General features: G+C 36.3%; 1 protein-coding gene across 1 annotated transcript in view; it reads left to right on the plus strand.

Moving 5' to 3' along the window:
• Positions 1 to 18886, plus strand: part of LOC121733571 — an 80821-nt gene that overhangs the window by 50099 nt on the left and 11836 nt on the right. The window contains exons 3-7 of the mRNA XM_042123865.1: positions 4878 to 4978; positions 10783 to 10979; positions 11469 to 11609; positions 12844 to 13043; positions 15982 to 16166. Of these exons, the coding sequence (XP_041979799.1) occupies positions 4878 to 4978; positions 10783 to 10979; positions 11469 to 11609; positions 12844 to 13043; positions 15982 to 16166 (824 nt within the window). The remainder of the gene's footprint in view (positions 1 to 4877; positions 4979 to 10782; positions 10980 to 11468; positions 11610 to 12843; positions 13044 to 15981; positions 16167 to 18886) is intronic.

Below are 18886 nucleotides of genomic sequence, written 5' to 3' on the forward strand. Positions count from 1 at the left end.
TATGTGTTGCAAGGAATGTGTTTTTATTTTTAACCCTCAATTCACTAGGTGAAATTTACTAACGTAAATACCTTCTATGAGTCCCTGTGACTCACATATTTTAAATGTATGTTTTTATGAAATAAAATAAATTTCATCAACATTTTGTTCAGTAATCTTCTAAAGTACTTAGTCAATTGTAAGAATAAATAACAAAACTAACCAAACTTCTGAGATCCTCCTGAAAATTAAAGAAAAGACACTTAACAGTCTTTTAAAACCATGATATTTTTAGGGTTTCTCTAAACTAGCAAATATTCTAAAAATTAAAAAGAACTTAACGTTTTTAAACCAATAAAGGTATACGAAATAAAATAAAATAAACTTTAATGTATGCTTCTATACAAAGAAAAAAAAACGTGCAGTGGGTTCCTACCACTATCTAAAAGATACGTCGGCATATCTTTTTTGAGCAAGTAAAACATATCGGCTTCAGACAATTTGTGCACAAATGAGCAGTTTTTGATCTCTTTTTGTAGTGGCATAAATAGTAATACTTTCCCTCCTAGCTAACTTGTTTCAGGGTGGCTCACATCTTCAGGAATCTCATTTTTTCGTCCAAATCTTCTTGAAGCCAGGCTTCCAGAATGGAATCTGCTCCGTCATCTCATAGATTATTAAGTCCCGTTTTTTAGAGCCATTTTACAATAGTACAACATAAAAATAAAGCACACATAATTTAAATTATAATAACGGTGAAAAATCAACATTTCAAAACTTTAATGTATAAAAATAATCATAACGTAATTCACTAGTATGAGTCCCTGGGACTCACTCGGCGTAATAACTCACCAAATATTATGGTATGTACGCACTCATCCTCTCGGCACCATGTCGCCCGCTTCACTACATGAAGGTAAACTTGACGGACGTGGGGGAAACTAGCTGCTAAGACTTTTGAATTATGGCCGTTTAAATTTTTTATGTGAGTCCCTGGGACTCAGGAAGTGAATTAAGGGTTAAGATCCAATAGAATCGCTGCGCTGAGCGAAGTCACGTCATAAAGCGATTCTATTGGTTCTCAAAAACACATTCCTCGCAACACATCTCTGATGGAAACACAGCCTAAGTGCCGGGAAAATATCCGGTCCCCACACCATCATCGTGTTAAATAAAGAACTATCATATTACAGAAATTATCGTCGTTTGTTCGACATTTTAGTTTCCTTATTGCTCTTTGGCTTGTTCCACGCCAAATGTTCATTTGCGAGATTGGCTCAGCATAAGAGGCTATTTTGTTAAGCCGAACGGCGGAACTAAATGAGCCTATTGATCGCGTGGGAGCCAAGTTGCTTGTACTATTCACATAATATAAAGATACACAGTACAGTTAGAAGTGTCTTTGAGCTTGGTCATCGTCGTCACAAGTTTTACAATGGGGATTGTCCATTTTTTTTTAATTTTGCTCATTACAAAAACATTTCGAGGAATAAGGTCAGTGATCGTTTTTCTGTATATAAAAGAAAAAATACCCATTAGTTACCTATATTTTTGAACAAATATGTTTAACCTTAGTTTGACCTTCAATGGCGTTAAATAAGCATTGATACATTTGACCAACATTACATTTCGAACTTTGGTAAGCTTCTCGTATCAGCTTTCACATAATGAGAACTTGCATTTGACGAACCAGCCATTATAAATAAGATTGAAAGGAAATTTAAAACACTACAGAGGTCAATTGGCCGCCGGTGATGACGTCAGAGCGAAACTTTAAAAATTTATTGAGAAAAATGACAATGAATTTCAAAATTATTTAATTTATATTTTTAAAATACCCTATTTTAACGAAAAAAAAAAATATAAAAAGTATATGTGATTTTTTTGGACAATGCCCATTATTACTATTTGACTGTTTTGGTCTGATAAATCGTTTGATATCATGCTCATGTATGAATAAATGATGTCCGTAACTCCGTTGCGCCGAAGTTCGTTTATCTCGCGGGAACCGTACATTTCTTCGGCATAAAAAGTATGTTATGTCTGGAGATTCATGTGAAGGAGCTATTAGGAAATATATCTGCTATTGCTATATTTCGTATAAAGCGATCAAATTGAAGCGATTTTAATAACACTAGAGATCGCCTAATGGTCGAAATTCGACCTTACTTGCAAAGACATTAGTACTACTAAGTACCTATATTTTGTAAAAAAAATATTGAGTTCATCATAATCTTTTTCAATTTTTGTCTCTGGGACTCAGCTGATCTCAGACTGGCCGTTTAAGCATTGTCTAATAGTATCTAAAATTAAATAAAAAAACAATAATCCATTTTCAATTTGTCAACTTGTTGTCAACGGACTTCAATCATAAATAAAAGAGCATAATTCGTATGTTTGCTTGTCACTCAAAAATCTGTCATCTTTTTTAGTAGTAGTGTCGTAGTATGTGTAACGTTTTAGTTGTTAAAAATATATATGATAAAAGCATAATTTTAAAATAATATTAGTTTGATGCACTCCTTCACCATATAAACTATAACTGTGCGAAATTTCATGCACCTACGTTTCCCCATTTTTCGTAAAAAGGGTTACAAAGTTTTTCTCTCACGTATTAATATATAGATTTGGTATGGAGTTAACTTGATTAACGAATAGGCTACTTTTTAACATTGAATTGACATGATCCGACCAAAATATGACGTTGGTCTGTCATCTGCCTAGGAATCAATTTCCTCGATGGTACCAAATAAATAGTTATTAACGATTCTCAAATTAAAAACGTCTCAAACGATGACTTTTCACAAAAACGAAGCCAAACACAAGCAATAAAAGCCAAATAAAAGAAAATAATATAACGTGTATTCGCGACCGAGGACTCATTGTGGGATGAATCCCGAAATAAATCAAAGCCAACTTGTCCATGACATGTTATCTTGATAAGTTGCTGTGATACTGCGACTATTACGTAGCGATAGAATCGGTTGCTATCATTCTTGGTGGAATTGTCTTCAATCTTATATATCTTATATCTTTAAACGAGCAATTCTTGTATATATATATATATATATAGTTGGAATCTCGGAATCGGCTTAATGATTTTCATGAAATTTAGTATTTAGGGGGTTTCGGGGGCGATAAATCGATCTAGCTAGGTATCATTTTTAGAAAATGTATTTTTATTCGTGTTTTATCGATAATCGATAAACTGAAAAATATGACTCTTCCTGACATCTATTGGCGAATAATAATACTATTTTGTGAGCAACTAATTGCTTTAACGACACAACAACAGCTAAAGCTATTCCAGCAGATGGCGTTGTTAAGTAACACGAAGTCTATGAGTATTTGCTATACCGAGCAAAGCTCTGTCATCCAGGTACTTTACTTTAAATTACACTGCGAAGTTGAATTTACACGTCATGTCTAAAGTGTATGGGATTTGACATAAGACTCGATTTATATTTTGCCTCCGCGTCAACGATGGGTTTGGTCGTACGAATAATAAAAACTAAGGAAGTCGAGTAACTGTGTAAAAAGTTTGTCCACGAGTCTACAAAATGTGACCCGAATACATGCATACTTTATGCATGTATTCGGTACACAATTTTGTGTAAATATAGAAATGACAATTAATGTCAACGGCTTTATTTCGTAAAGAGTGCTAGTGTTTCGTTGCTATTGCCATATTTCAGTGTTGCCAAAAGGTACCAAAATCAAAACGATTGAAGAATGGGGGTTACGTTTCCTTAGTTTTTATTATTCGTAGGTTTGGCCACTATACACCGAGTTGATAAGCAATTTGATAGTAAGAGAGATCGTAGACTCGATCGCACAAAAAGTCTATCGTCTGCGATCTCCCTAAATGACAGCGGCGCAACGAAATAAATCGTTACATACAATAATTGCTTGTGAGTTGTGATCTCATTGTAAATCAGCCAAACCGCTCGTTTGCGCGGATGCATATCGAGATAAGGATTTTTTTGTTATCCTTTCCATTAAAAAAAAAACGCCTCCGTGGTCTAGTGGTACAGAGCGCGGCTCTTGACTCGGAGGTCGTGGGTTCGATTCCCGCGTTGGAAACATGTTATTTCCAAGTTTGGTTAGGACAATGCAGGCTGATCACCTGATTGTCTGACAAGTAAGATGATCCATGCGTCGGATGGGCATGTAAAAAGTCGGTCCTGCGCCTGATCTCTCGCCGGCCGTGTCGGTCTGCCGTCCCACTGGGTTATGAGAGTAAAGGAATAGAGAGTGCTCCTGTGTACTGCGCACTATAAAATTACTCCTGCGTAGCTGGCCTGGTTTCAATGAAACCTGCCACCGTCACCGAAACCGGTGTGGGAGCTATTACTATTATAATATATTATTATCATTTAAAATGTTAGTATAGCAAACGATTGCTATATTTCGTAATAGTGTCTTTACATGAATCTCCAGCAGAATTATTAGAATCGAAGACAATCTCAAGTGTATTTTTATATACCGTAATCCAGATCGGTGATGAAAGCTAACCAAAATAAAGGCCATAATATTAGGTTAGGTTGGGTATTACCTTTTTGGCTTGTTAACTATTTTTATGTGTGGTTTAATATTTGGCACTTATAATATTACTTTTAATACATTATGAAGTAATCTTTATTTACTTTTAGGCTTGCTAGCTTGGCTTGCTATTTTCTGCAAATTAGTTGTAATATAATAATATCAATTTCTGTATAAGAGAAATACATTAGACTTAATTATATCTGTGAGATAAGTCGTGGATAGCCTATCCGGCACTTATCAGTAAGTGGTGGAATGCCCTTAGCATAGCAACGATTAAGCTCTTACTGGGATCAAAATATTATATAGCCTAATAATTTTTCGCTGCATATTCTGAAACTTCCTTTTGTCCACAGAGGCGGACACTAGACTTGGCGCTGGTGTCTATCTACCATGGGGGGTTGGAGCTGGCGTCCGTCAGTCAATATGCTGGGTCACCCTACAACACTACAGACAGGTAATTAGTAATTACTTGATAAGTGTTAACTTAAGGGTCCCACACATTAATAGTCCGCCTACAGGCTCTGATCCGCAGTCTGCCTGACAGCCATTGACCGTCTATACAAAATCTACAGAAACGTCAGGGGAACTGTGAGTATGTCGTCTTTTCCGATTGACTACCAGGCGACGGCCTGCCGGCGACCTGTTAATGCGTGGGGCCCTTTAGATACCAATATTAAAGGGTCAAGGTTGTGACATTCTAAGTGGTAACCTATGGATCTACTGTCTTGTTTTAAGAGCCTATGCTGTCACACTACTGGGAAAATTCTTATCACAAATTGTTCATTCATCACTCTTTAACTGTCTTAATTAAAAAAGAAATATTTAATATTCACCAATAGAAAGTTACGTTAATAATAATCTGTGAGTGTCATGCAGGGCTCTGTAATCTCAAAATGTTGTAAGTAAATAAAATTTTTACAAAATCATCTAGAGTTCAACAGGAGATGAAAGTTTTTATTTGAATACTATTTCACTGACAAGTATGGGGCAAAATCTACTTGTTAAATACAGTATAAAAAGCCTGTGATATCTATTATGTGCTATTTTTTATCACGGAAAATTATTATACTGTTCGCTGTTCGCGATAAACAAATTTCTGTGAAAACAAAGTTGAGTGCAAAATGTAGTTATTTTTAAAATAATAATATATTGAACAAATCCATCGTACATCGTACTTAATGTATTTAAAATGAAAAATTGGAACATAAAATAATTACACGTGAAATCGTATTTCCGTCGGTAAAAATCATATCAGACGAAATGATCCTGTCGATGTAGAAATTATTTTTATAATAATAAATCCCGGTGTTCCGTCAGTCGTAAAAATAATGTGGATATTTCAAAGGGAAGAATAATATTCCGAGATACCGGGGTGTTCCCGGGGTTTTCGGAGCATTGAATTATGAGTTGCCGGTCATAAAGTGGAATATTAGCTGTTAATACTGTATTAAAATTAGGTCTGACCTGTCGTAAAATATTTTATGAATACTGTGATATTAATGTGAATTTTTTAAAAAAGATTTTTGAAGAAAAAAATACTCATTTTATCTCTTTCTATCTCATACAACCCGTATTTGAGAGATACTGTATTTGATTTAGTTCTTGTTTAAGTATCATTTTAAAAACACTTTAATATAATATTGTAGGTAGGTATATAAATTATTATAATACCTCTTTAATTTGATTGTGGTTTTACAATGTGTGCATCAATATCTTCATCTGCAGACTTCTTCCAAACGTTAATAGTGAAATCATTTTATTTAATACTTTGCCTGCAAAATTGTTTAAAGCGCAATACCAATTATAATATACCGTACTAGCTGACCCGGCAAATGTTGTTTTGCCATATAAATTGTTATTTCTAGTATCAATATAAAAAGTAGATAACAACTTAGGTTTAGGCCCTATTTATATATAATAATATTAGTAAATAATGTTATTTCTACGCATTAAAGAATCTTTATAAGATACTAGCTGTCCCGGTGCACTTCGTATCACTTTAAAACCTTCCCTGGACTTCTACGAATATTTTAAGACTAAAATCAGCCCAATCCGTTCAGCCATTTTCGAGTTTTAGCGCGACTAACACATTTGAAAATCCATTTTTATATATAAGATTATAACACGTGCCATAATATATTAAATCAAACTTTCACAAACCGTACAAAAATACTTCGTAACTTGGATGATATGAGGAAAGTTGGAAGATATTTAATTAAATATTTCGCATTGGCGTGAATGTTACTTTTGTATGAGCCTTCACTCAAAGTAAACTCGAGATAAACTCGATTTGCACTGAGCAAAGTTGTAACAGAAATTGACATTAAGTTCAATAAGATAGTTTGTAAGAAGAAAGTTGTGAATCTTTTACAGATAAAGAAAATACTTTATTATATACTCGTAAATATATAACAAGATGTCGGTCACAGCTTTGTTTATGAACAAACTAGATGTCCCGCGCGGCTTCGCCCGCGTAAATTAGGAATTTTACAGAAACCGTACATTTTCCCATAAAATAGCTAATGTTAACACCCTTCACTTGGTCTACTCTATATCTGTGCTTAATATTGCCATAAAAATTGCTCCAGTAGTTGGTAATTTCTTATATTTCCTCCGTTTTTCCCACATTTTCCCGAGTTTCTTCGTTCGTATTAGTCTCAGCGTGATAATATTTAGCCTATAGTCTTACTCGATAAATTTAAAATGGGTGAAACGTGAAATACTTTATATGGCAAAGAAAAATTAAATTTAAACTTCGAACTTTTATACTTAAACTTAAACTTTAACGTGGGAGAGCCATGCTTCGGCACGAATGGGCCGTCTCGACCGGATAAACACCACGTTCTCACAGAAAACCGGCGTGAAACAGCGGTTGCGCTGTGTTTCGCCGAGTGAGTGAGTTTACCGGAGGCCCAACCCCTAACCCCTACCCTATTCCCTTCCCTACCCTCAACTATTCCCTTCCCTTCCCTACCCTCCACTATTATCCTATTTCCTCTTAAAAGGCCGGCAACGCACTTGCAGCTCTTCTGATGCTGCGAGTGTTCATGGGCGACGGAAGTTGCTTTCCATATTCAGGTGACCCGTTTGCTCGTTTGCCCCCTTATTTCTTAAAAAAAAAAAAAAAAAGAACTTTTGAGAGCATGCAGCGTTAAGTTTGCCACTATGTTTCGATATAATACAATTATTATTGTTATAAAACATGGCGACTTAAATTGTGTAATTTTTTTGCTATGAAGAAGTCGCTTTGCATTTTGAATTATAAGAGCGACCGCAGTAAAGTAAAAGTTGTACAATTTAGTTGGATGCAATGTGCGAGCTCTCATAAGCCGCCATAGCTAACAGACATACTATACGATTTAGTCGGTCAACTTGAAATTGTAAGTCTGCGGGGACCCTAATACGTCCCACATAATGCAAGGTACTCGTTAACAGTGTACACTATCACAAAATCTTTACGATACCACTGTGTTAGTCATTTACAATTTGGCGGCCATCCAAGTTGGCGTGCCAGGGTTTAGCGATCAAGTCTGCGGATTGACTTTTAATTGGCACGGGTTTGTCCAAAACATACTCCAGTTTCGGAAATGTTCGGACAATGGACACGTCGTTGTTTGCTTTGCATCGCGGCTTCGCTTGTTCCTTTTTCCTCTTGGGACACTTGTGTATGTCATAATGTCCAAAGATTACAGAAAAATTTGAATTTGGAAAAATTGGAAAGTTAAACAGAGATATGTTTTCATTAAATCTTTCTATTACAGCGCTCGATAGCGCTGTAATAAAATAGAACTGTGGTTTCTCTTTAGAGTAATTAATGTATCTAATATATAAAATGCTCGTTTCACAGTGTCTGTGCATGAACTACTCCAAAACGGCTCAATCGATTTTGATGAAATTTTGTATGCACATTTGTTAGGCCTGCCGCCTGAGTGACTTGATAAAAAGTAGATAGGTTTGTATCTACTTTTTTATTGATACTAGAAATATTTTAAATGGCAAAACAATTTTGCCGGTTCAGCTAGTAGCTATATAATTTTAATTAATCTAACATATTAAAAAGTGTATTTGTTTGTTAACTCTTCACGTTTTTGATGAAATTATGTGTGTATGTCCAGGTACTACTTATAGTTTTTATCACAGAAAAATGTATGATTCTATGCCACAAATCTGCCGGAAAAATCAAATCTATAATAACTTACATTTTTGTTGAGATAATTAAATATTAGAAGGTTCAAAAATAGACTAGGATCACATAACAAAATGAAGTTTTATTAATGTTTCAATCTACGAGACACCTGTGTAATTGTTCCGAAGAAGCGTCGTCGTACAAAATGTAATCCATACAAATATTATAAATGCGAAAGTATCTCTGTCTGTCTTATGTATAATATTATAAAAAATCCAGAAATATATCGATGCAATGAACATTTTAGTTCTAATACGATTCAACAGATGGCGTTTTATTTTTTACTTTATTGTAACATAGAACTAATCATACTTATTAGTTACGAGTAGTATGTTTTTGTTTATAGTTTTTAATACGTTAGAATATTATGTTTAATAATATAATCACTTGGTATAATAATAATCAATCTATCTTATAGAACTCCTACTGCATTTCTAATATATGTGACAAGTTGACAACAGAAGGCGCTCTAAAATAAAGGAGTACGAGTGTACCGTGCTGGCCTATATTCCATCCAGAAAATATATCAATGCAATCAACATTTTAATTCTAATATATGAAAACAGATGGCGTTTTATTTTTTACTTTATTATTGTAACAGAACTAATCATACCTACTTTACTATATAATATTGTTTTTATTCATAACTAGCTGTTGCCCGCGACTTCGTCCGCGTGGACTTTAGTTTATAGCGCGCGGTGTCAACAAAATTTGTGTCTAATTTAAAAACTTCTTAAAATCCTGGTAAGTGGTACCCCTCTTAGGGCCGCGCTACACCGGAATGGCAGCGCTGAAAGTGCTCGCCTCGCCGCTGCCATTCCGGTGTAGGGCGGCCCTTAATTAATCAAAATACCCAAAAACAGCTGTGCAGTGTGCACATAATCTATACTAATATTATAAATGCGAAAGTATCTCTGTCTGTCTGTCTGTCTGTCAGTCTCGCTTTCACGCCAAACGCCAAAAGTATCTCTGTCTGTCTGTCTGTCTGTCAGTCTCGCTTTCACGCCAAACGCCAGAACTACCGAACCGATTGTAATGAAATTTTGTATACAGATAGTCTAAAGCCTGAGAAAGGACATAGGCTACTTTTTTACTGGAAAAAAGGGTTGTAAGGGGGTGAAAATGCGTAAATTTGTTCAAATTAAGTTAGTTCCAACAATTCATAATAGATGGCGCCGTGCGTCTTCTACATCGCGCTGACGCTTGCTCAAAAGTCTTTCTATAAGACGTGGTATCATTTTACATTTAAGTTTCGATTTTTTTCGATTGTTATATCTATTCTACGGTATTAAATAACTCAGTACTTTATCTGTGCAGTGACGTAACCTTAAATCTATCAATGATAAATAGTTTATGGGTAAAGTTGTGTATTGGAGGGCTAAATAAGCTTTAAAATTTGGCATAAAATATAAAGTTTAATATAAAAAAATGAAATACTTATTGTGTGCACACTGCACAGCTGTATTGATTTAAGGGGTACCAGGGTTTTTTTATAAAAGCTTTTGACACCAATTTTGTTGACATCGCGCGCTATAAATTGAAGTCCACACGGACGAAGTCGCGGGCAACAGCTAGTTTTCAATATATTTTTAATTAACAAGGATGGCAGAACTTAAAAATATCAGGTTGAAATTACTAATGGGTTCGTTCATACTAGGCTCATGTTACGATGTTTTGCAGTGAAATATAATATTTTGTAATAGGTTTTAGCACAGAATATATATTATTAGTTGTACCATTTTCTGCGGCGCAAGCAGGCTCTCTACTTGTATAAACCATAGTCGCGGCATCTCTGTCCAAAAATCCGGTATCCCCGAAGTTACGGTAATAGCAGCCAATTGCGAAACATTTCCCGTCAGACCTTCCATCGGCTTCAATTCACTAGAACCTTCATTCTTTATTGTCACGTATTTGTAATAAAAATATTTAATTTTTAAGACAAAACCCGATCGGCGTCACGTGAGCGTCACCAATGTAAGAGTGTCTCTAGTCACTCATTACAAAGTTTTTTTTTTTATAACTTCGTTCCATCCGGGTGTCCCAAGTTTTAACTTTAACATTTCTCCCTCTAGACAGGTGAACCTCAAAGTTCCATCTCAACTAGAAGTCTGCTTCAACTGGACTCAGATCGAGCTGGTGGTGTTCACGAGGGTCAGTGACCCCGTGGTAGACCTGGAGACTACTCCTCCTGACGGACCTTGGCTGGAGGCCACCAGCGCGGCTGTACCATGGAGCCTGGGTGTCGATATAGCTATATGGAACGCTGTAGGTTAGTGTGTGTTACATAAGATTAGATTTAAATATTATAATCATTAATTAGTGTTAATTTATACTTCATGCGAGTTAATGAGATACTCGACACATATTATAATAATTGACAATCGTAGTTACGCAAGAAAATTAATATTGGTCCGGGTTCCCTGTGACATTTTTTTAAATTACTATCAAGGTAATTTTTTGTGAGTAGCTTCATTTTGATAAGACAAACAACAATTTTATCTGCGAAAAATCTCGAAAGTGGTAGCTAACAGAGATAGAATGGACTTCATACTTTGATTTGATGGTCCTAAAATATGGATTGTTTTATTTATAGGATGAAAACTCGGTTTATTCATAACAAAGATTGACAAAGTACAGAATATGTATAATTTGTTTTTATTATTCTTACTGTAATTGATCATTATTTTAACAGATAGCAAATAAGGGTATTTAAATTGATGATTACCAGAAAGCAACATTAACTATCCTCTTCCCCCAGGTTGGGCCGGATGGGGTGAGTGGGGGGTGTGTTCTCGGACCTGCGGTGGGGGGAGGCAGGTCAGAAGGAGGTACTGCTCTAGAAGCACCTGCGAAGGCTTCGGCGAACAGTACCGAGCCTGCAACGCGTTTGACTGTGAAGGTAAACGACCTTGCTTTGCTTGAAATGGTCGAACTGTTTTACAACCATATTTACAGAACTTATTATGGTGTGAAATCAAATTCAGTATTGTTTTAAAACTAAACATAGCGAGTATAGCCTTATTTGTTAGGCTTTATTATTGGAAAACACTTAGGGTAGGTTGCACCAACTAACTTTAACTATAACTGTAGCTTTAACTATAATTTTAACTATAACTACAATGCAAAATGTCAAATCTTTGGTTAAAGTCAAAAATGGACGCCATAATTAATCCTTTGATCGCGGAATCTATGTGGCCGCTTGGGATTTTCTCTCGAGCCTGTAACACATTTTTTTTGTATTTATAATTTTTTGTAGGGTATTAATGAAATATAATGAAAAATAATTAGTTACAAAATAAAAACATACTCGTAGTTATATTTATCATTATGTTTCATCTGTCATTGCCATTCAAACAAAATATATTGCCAAAACATTAAGAAATTAGATATATTATAGCATTAAATAGTTCTTCAATTTATATGTAAATTTAATGACTTTATTACAAACAGACTAAAATTGTGTGTTTAATTCATATTCCAATCTAAATATTGAGCTTTGTAACAGTTGGAATGGAATCTAAATAATTTGGTGACTCCGTTTAGTCGAGTTATAACCTAAACCTTTAGGTTTATGTAAATAATCTATTTTCCAAGTAGCATTTTGAGAACTGCTTAAATTCTTGTGTGTACCTAAGAAGAATAATTTATGGAATCATAAAATATTATATAGTACGAAATAATCTGGAATTTTACTATTTTATTGCAACACTAGATTACTCAAGCAACTCCGTTGCGCCAAATTTTGGTTATCGCGCGGAAACAGTCCATTGTTTCGGGATAAAAAGTTCTCTAGTATGTCCTTTACCGGGATTTGAACTATCTTTATACCATATTTCAGCAAAATCGCTTCAGCGGTTTGGGCGTGAAGAAGTAACAAAATGCTACTTTATAACATAGGCTATAGGTTTTATTTTACTACGAGTATGCCACTAGCCTCGCCGCCGCCGGCGGCAGCGCTAGTCGTCACACAAAATATATCAGTGTATGTCATAAACTAGTATTTTATTTGAATTTTAATCGGTCGCGGTCGCTCGCGGCAAAGATCCGAAAGCCACCTTTAGATGTATGTTTTCTCGTAGCACCAAAACTACCCACCTTACACTTAAATTGCATTTTTTTTTCTTTTTCCCCAGGCACAATCAACCCCCTAACGCCGGGAGCCCGACGCAACTTCCACCCGGCGCAAGCCCGCTGGGGCGCGGTGGCAGACAGACCGCACGCGTTCAGCCTCACCCCCAACTCGTACATATGGATCGCGTCGTCAGAGCTGTTCCCCACGGGCACCTTCCCCAGGGAGTTCACGTTGTTCATCTCGCTTAGGCTGCGACCTGAGGTAAGAAAGAAGGGTCTGAAACGACGAGATAAGATGAGCCCATGGGCGTACCCAGGATTTCAGCTAGGGGGGGCAGCTCATACCTTCGAGAAAATGATTGGTCTGGTTTTATATTGAAACAAAATTATGAAAATTGAATTTTATTTATCTGACTTAAAAGATAATATTTTATTTCCAACACTTCATTTTGCGCAGAGTAGGTAACACGTTTCTTATTCCCATTTGCCAGAAAATTTACGTTTATTTTGTCTTCCAGGGGGGGGGGGAGGGGACTGCTCCCTCTTGCCCCAACTTGGATACGCCCATGAATGAGCCATAGCTCGTCTCATCTCATCGTTTAATCGTGATATAATGTTTGAAATGTCAGTCATAGTCGCACCATAATATATGCTTTTAATGATATGAAACCTCGCACATTCGTCCGCATCGCACGCGCCGCATTTTGTGTACTATGCAGTTATATGCGGCGCGTAGGGTGCAGACAAAATATGTGCGGTCAGTTCAAATCGTATACAATCGATTCATAGATAAAGCCCACTGTTTTGTGCGTGTGAACTTTATTTAGTAAGCGTGCAAGAAAAAAACACAGGCACCATGCAAAGACTGTCAACAAAATAATTGTGTCTTCTTTTATGGAGTTCCTTAGTTCGTTTTTAGTGTGAGCCGTCTGTAACATCAAAGAAAGTAGAACGAAATATTTCAATTGTAATTTAACCCTTAATTCGACCCTAAATAGCGGGCTATACGTTTACTTTAAAAAATTCTAGCTCGTAAATTATTCCATATTTTAATGACATTTCTGTATTATACTATTAAAAAACTCTTCTTGTTTTTATAAAAAAATATTATTTTATATGTTTCAAAGAAAAATAATATAAAAAATCGAAAAGTGTCAACCAAAGTCGATCGTTTGCAGGATACGTTTTTATAAGATATTATAACGACTAAACAACCTTATTTTTCAATGCAATATTACCTTTGTGGAGTATACTAAAAAGCTTCTTGATTTTTGCATATCCAATAAAGTTCATTAGCTTAGAATCTAACGCTTTATCGAGCTTTTATCGAAAAATTGCTCTCCTTTAGCGCAAAGTGTAAATTTTTAAAAGAAAACCGCATGTTCTAGAAAGCGGTTGCTTCAAAGAAGCCTTGCCTCTTTAAATTTCCAATAAAATATTTACTTTAAATTATAGGAGCTTGCCATTTTTGATGAGGCAAGCCATTTTGTTTTAATAAGTTTTTAGAACCTAGCTTAGGATATTTTCTTGTAATTGGGTGAAGCTTTCAGCCTTGAGACGTGAATAAAATAGCTGATGTTATTTCTCTTTTGATGGCATTATCCTTTATTATTTTGATGGCATTATCCTTTATATTATTTTATACTAGTACTGTCGTGAATGATATTATGCAATTATTGATCTTTTTTTTATGAAATAAAGGGGGCAAACGAGCAAACGGGTCACCTGATGGAAAGCAACTTCCGTTGCCCATGGACACTCGCAGCATCAGAAGAGCTGGAGGTGCGTTGCCGGCCTTTTAAGAGGGAATAGGGTAATAGGGGAGGGAAGGGAAGTGAATAGGGGAGGGTAGGGAAGGGAATAGGGTAGGGGATCGGGCCTCCGGTAAACTCACTCACTCGACGAAACACAGCGCAAGCGCTGTTTCACGCCGGTTTTCTGTGAGAACGTGGTATTTCTCCGGTCGAGCCGGCCCATTCGTGCCGAAGCATGGCTCTCCCACGTAGATTTATAATGTTTAACATCCATTACGATTCTACAATGCAATTTATAATAGACACTATTGCAATGAATTCAACCAAACCATTACACCATGTAAATAAACATAGCCCAATAATTATGTTTATTTACATGGTAAAATTAACGTACTCTGTTGCTCAGTCAACCACAACAATGCTCAAAACGGAGATCATGGATCAGATCAAGCCGAGGGGACAAAGTATAATTTATATATTATAACAGCTAGCTGTTTCGGCGTTGTTTTGCCATATTATGGCAAAACAACATCTGTCGAGACAGCTAGTTAGTATTTTGCCTATATTATTTTATTGAAGTGACTAAATAAGTATGGCACCATGGCAGCGTCATCGCTATCCCGTTGGACAAACAATGATCGCCGTCAGTCTCGAGTTGTAGTAATTTTTATTCAGAATTTTATTCAGAAGACTATTATTTATTCAGAAAATGCACTTATCAACATAAAAATATGCATATAAAATTTGGTAAAAATCAGTAAAGCCGTTTCGGAGGAGTACAGTAACTAACATTGGGATACGAGAATTTTATATATAAGATAAACAATATGTAAATAAATAAATTTTCGCTGTTTAGTGCCATGATACAAGCTCTTCGGAAACTTACGACAGGGCCAACCTTATTAACGGAAACGTCCAGAAATATAGTGTGAATGATTTATAATAACGTTACTTAGACTGGCCATATACGGACCGCAAGTTGCAGTCGGGACCAACTGCTCTATAGTGGTCGCGTTGAAATTTGTACCGACCGCTCAAGAACTGTTCGAGCGGTCCGTGTATTGCGGATATGAATTTAAAATGGAAACTGCAGATCGCCGTACGGCAACCGCATTTTGCAGTACGGTAGGTTTTGATTGCAAAAAGAGGACCGTCTATGGTCAGCCTAAGACTTGGTCGGTTGGTTCATATGGCATAATCCTGCATTTTTTTTTCACACTTCGATTGACGTGTGAATTTTCTATACACATTATATGCACCACTATTTATTCGATAAGATGTATATTGTATACTGCAAAAAATGTGCAGGAAACATGTAGGATCGTGTCGTGTGAAGCTGACCCTAGGGACGGTATTATGCAATGAAACCAATTATTCTAGGAATGATTCATAGTAACGCTATACCCAGGGCTTATGTTATGTTATAAAAGCCTATCTTTGTTTTAGAGTGGCGGCTACGGCCAGGGGACACTTTTCTCTCTCCGCTCCAGACATCGGACGGGGACATTTCTGTCCCTAGAGCTGGCGGGGCGGGGCGCGGCGAGACTCGTCCACGCGGGGGCGGGGACATCCCGGTCTATATATTTAGCTGTCCCGCTATACGACTTTAGATGGCATCATATTGCTATCAGGTAAGGATTTTTGGATGAAATAATAATCAGAAAAGTAATTGGATAGAACGGTCATAAAGTCAGAAGTCTAGTTGTAAAACCTTATAGGTTTGGTAAATCAAGTGTTTTTTATCATGACAGCTGTTCTTATAAAAAGTTATTACTTTTATTAATGGACTCCCAAATAAATGTATCCTTTACACGATAGCTGATTTAGCGTCATCTTAGAAACGCGTTTTTTTTTGGTCGCGTTTTGTCAAACCCAGGCCCCAGCCAACACACGACGACTTACATTAAGTTGATATAATCCGACCAAATGACGTAGGTCCATCAGCTGCCCATTAATCAATTTCTTCGATGGTACAATGCTCATTAAAATATTATGTGTATTTCCACTTTGTAGTAGTTTTTTTTAGACTTTGTTCTAGTTTGCACTGGATTGTCATTGTCGTATTTTAGGCATTTTTTTTTTGCGAATAAATCCAAAAGCTTTATTTCTGAAATAATTTCAGGAATTTCTGTCGCTAACCTAGAAAAAGTATCGCGTATTTAAAACTGAATCCCACTAAACCCTAGAGGGAACGCTGACGCAATTTACCGTCGCTATAAATTATCGAAACTTTTTATACCTGACTAACTCCGAGCTAATCTGATCGCGCGGATCATTGGATCCCGTTTTTGCCGGCCACTCCATCGGCCGGAGAGCTCATTTACCGCTGACGGATTTGAAACTTATCTGATACTAGATGTCCCGCGCGGCTTCGCCCGCGTAAATTAGGAATTTTGCAGAAACCGTACATGTTCCCATAAAAAATATTTCCCCCGTTTTTCCCACATTTTCCTGAGTTTCTTCGGTCGTATTAGTCTTAGCGTGATAATATAATATAGCCTATAGTCTTACTCGATAAATGATCTATCTAACACTGAGATAAGTTTTTAAATCGGACCTGTAGTTCCTGAGATTGACGCGTTCAAGCAAATATACTCTTCAGGTTTATAATATTAGGTAGGTATAGATTTTTTTTAACTATCGCTTGACAAACTCGAGTCTCGATCTAAAAGAATATGAAATGGTATAATATGGTTGTGATGATGATGATGATGAATGTAATTTGCATAGTAGCATATGCTTTCTGTTCTTAAAACAACGTCGAAACTCCCAAACTTGTATCTATAAAGAATCAGGAGTTCTCTCAGCACCTTCCGAACCACGGTATACCAGGTATATCTCGGTGCAAAATCTTACTTGTTGGTAGCATATGTTTAGAATACTTCTCACGAAACCGAAGTCACCACATGTTTCCCTATAAGTTTTGAGGAGTTCCCTCGATTACTTACGGATCCTTCATCAGATCACCACTTTTGTGAATATAATACCAAATTAGGATGATACCCTATACACCAAAAGAAAAATTTTGAAAATCGGTTAACAAACGGCGGAGTAATCGTTGAATATAAGAAAACGAACATAACAGCTCCCCCATTTTGAAAGTCGGTTAAAATTGTAGCCTATGTGTTATTCTGATGTATAAGCTATATTATTGTAAAGTTTCATTAAAATCCGTTCAGTAGTTTTTGCGTGAAAGAGTAACAAACATCCATACATCCACACATCCACACATCCATACATCCATACATCCAAATAAAATTTCGACTTTATAATATTAGTAGGATTGATTACATAGTGTATAATGTATATATTGAGTATAATATACAGGGTGTAACACAACTAAGTGATAATACTTTAAAGTATGTATGTGTCCCCTTTTAAAGAGCTTACTGTGAAAGTAGCAGCGCTGAAAGAGTTACTTTTTTCACTTTTATTTGGAAAAATTCAAGACGCTCGGGCGCTTGCCCATACAAATAATACAAAAATTTTGGTCCTTCACCACTGCTACTTTCACAGTGAACTGTATCTTACTAACTGTATCGTATATAAGGACGCTCGGGCGCTTGCCCATACATATTATGATACAAAAATTTTGGTCCTTCAGCACTGCTACTTTCACAGTGAACTGTATCTTACTAACTGTATCGTATATAAGGACGCTCGGGCGCTTGCCCATACATATTATGATACAAAATTGTGGTCCTTCAGCACTGCTACTTTCACAGTGAACTGTATAATAATATAAGGGATACATACACAACCAGCACCCTTGTATTATCACTTAGTTTTTTATTACAGCTTGTATACAGGGTGTAACAAAAACAAGTGATAATACTTTAGGGTGTGTACGTGTTCCTTGTAGAGAGTTCACTGTGAAAGTAGCAGCGCTGAAAGACCAATTTTTTTTTCACTTTTGTATGGGGAAACTCGTGACGCTCGGGTCCTTGCCCATACAAAAGTGAAAAAAAAAAATCGTCTTTCAGCGCTGCTACTTTCACAGTGAACTCTCTACAAGGAACACGTACACACCCTAAAGTATTATCACTTATTTTTGTTACACACTGAATAGTAGAGACTCTAGATAAAATATACTGTTACGGGTAGAGCACGTGACATGCGCGTTTTCTGTTGTAGCATTTCGGAAAACATGCGACGCTTAATACGCGCGCGCAGAATATACGCACGCCTAAACGATCAAAATATAATAAAGATATCAGGCAACGGCTGAACATAATATTACAAAATACTTAAAGCTCTAGACGGCTAAAATCGTTTCTTTTAGTACTGACTACACCGTAGCCGATTCAAAAAGACCGACACAAGGACGTGTATAAAGTTAATGTGTATCTAA

The sequence above is a fragment of the Aricia agestis genome, chromosome 14 (assembly GCF_905147365.1).
Source record: "Aricia agestis chromosome 14, ilAriAges1.1, whole genome shotgun sequence".
Lineage (NCBI taxonomy): Eukaryota > Metazoa > Arthropoda > Insecta > Lepidoptera > Lycaenidae > Aricia > Aricia agestis.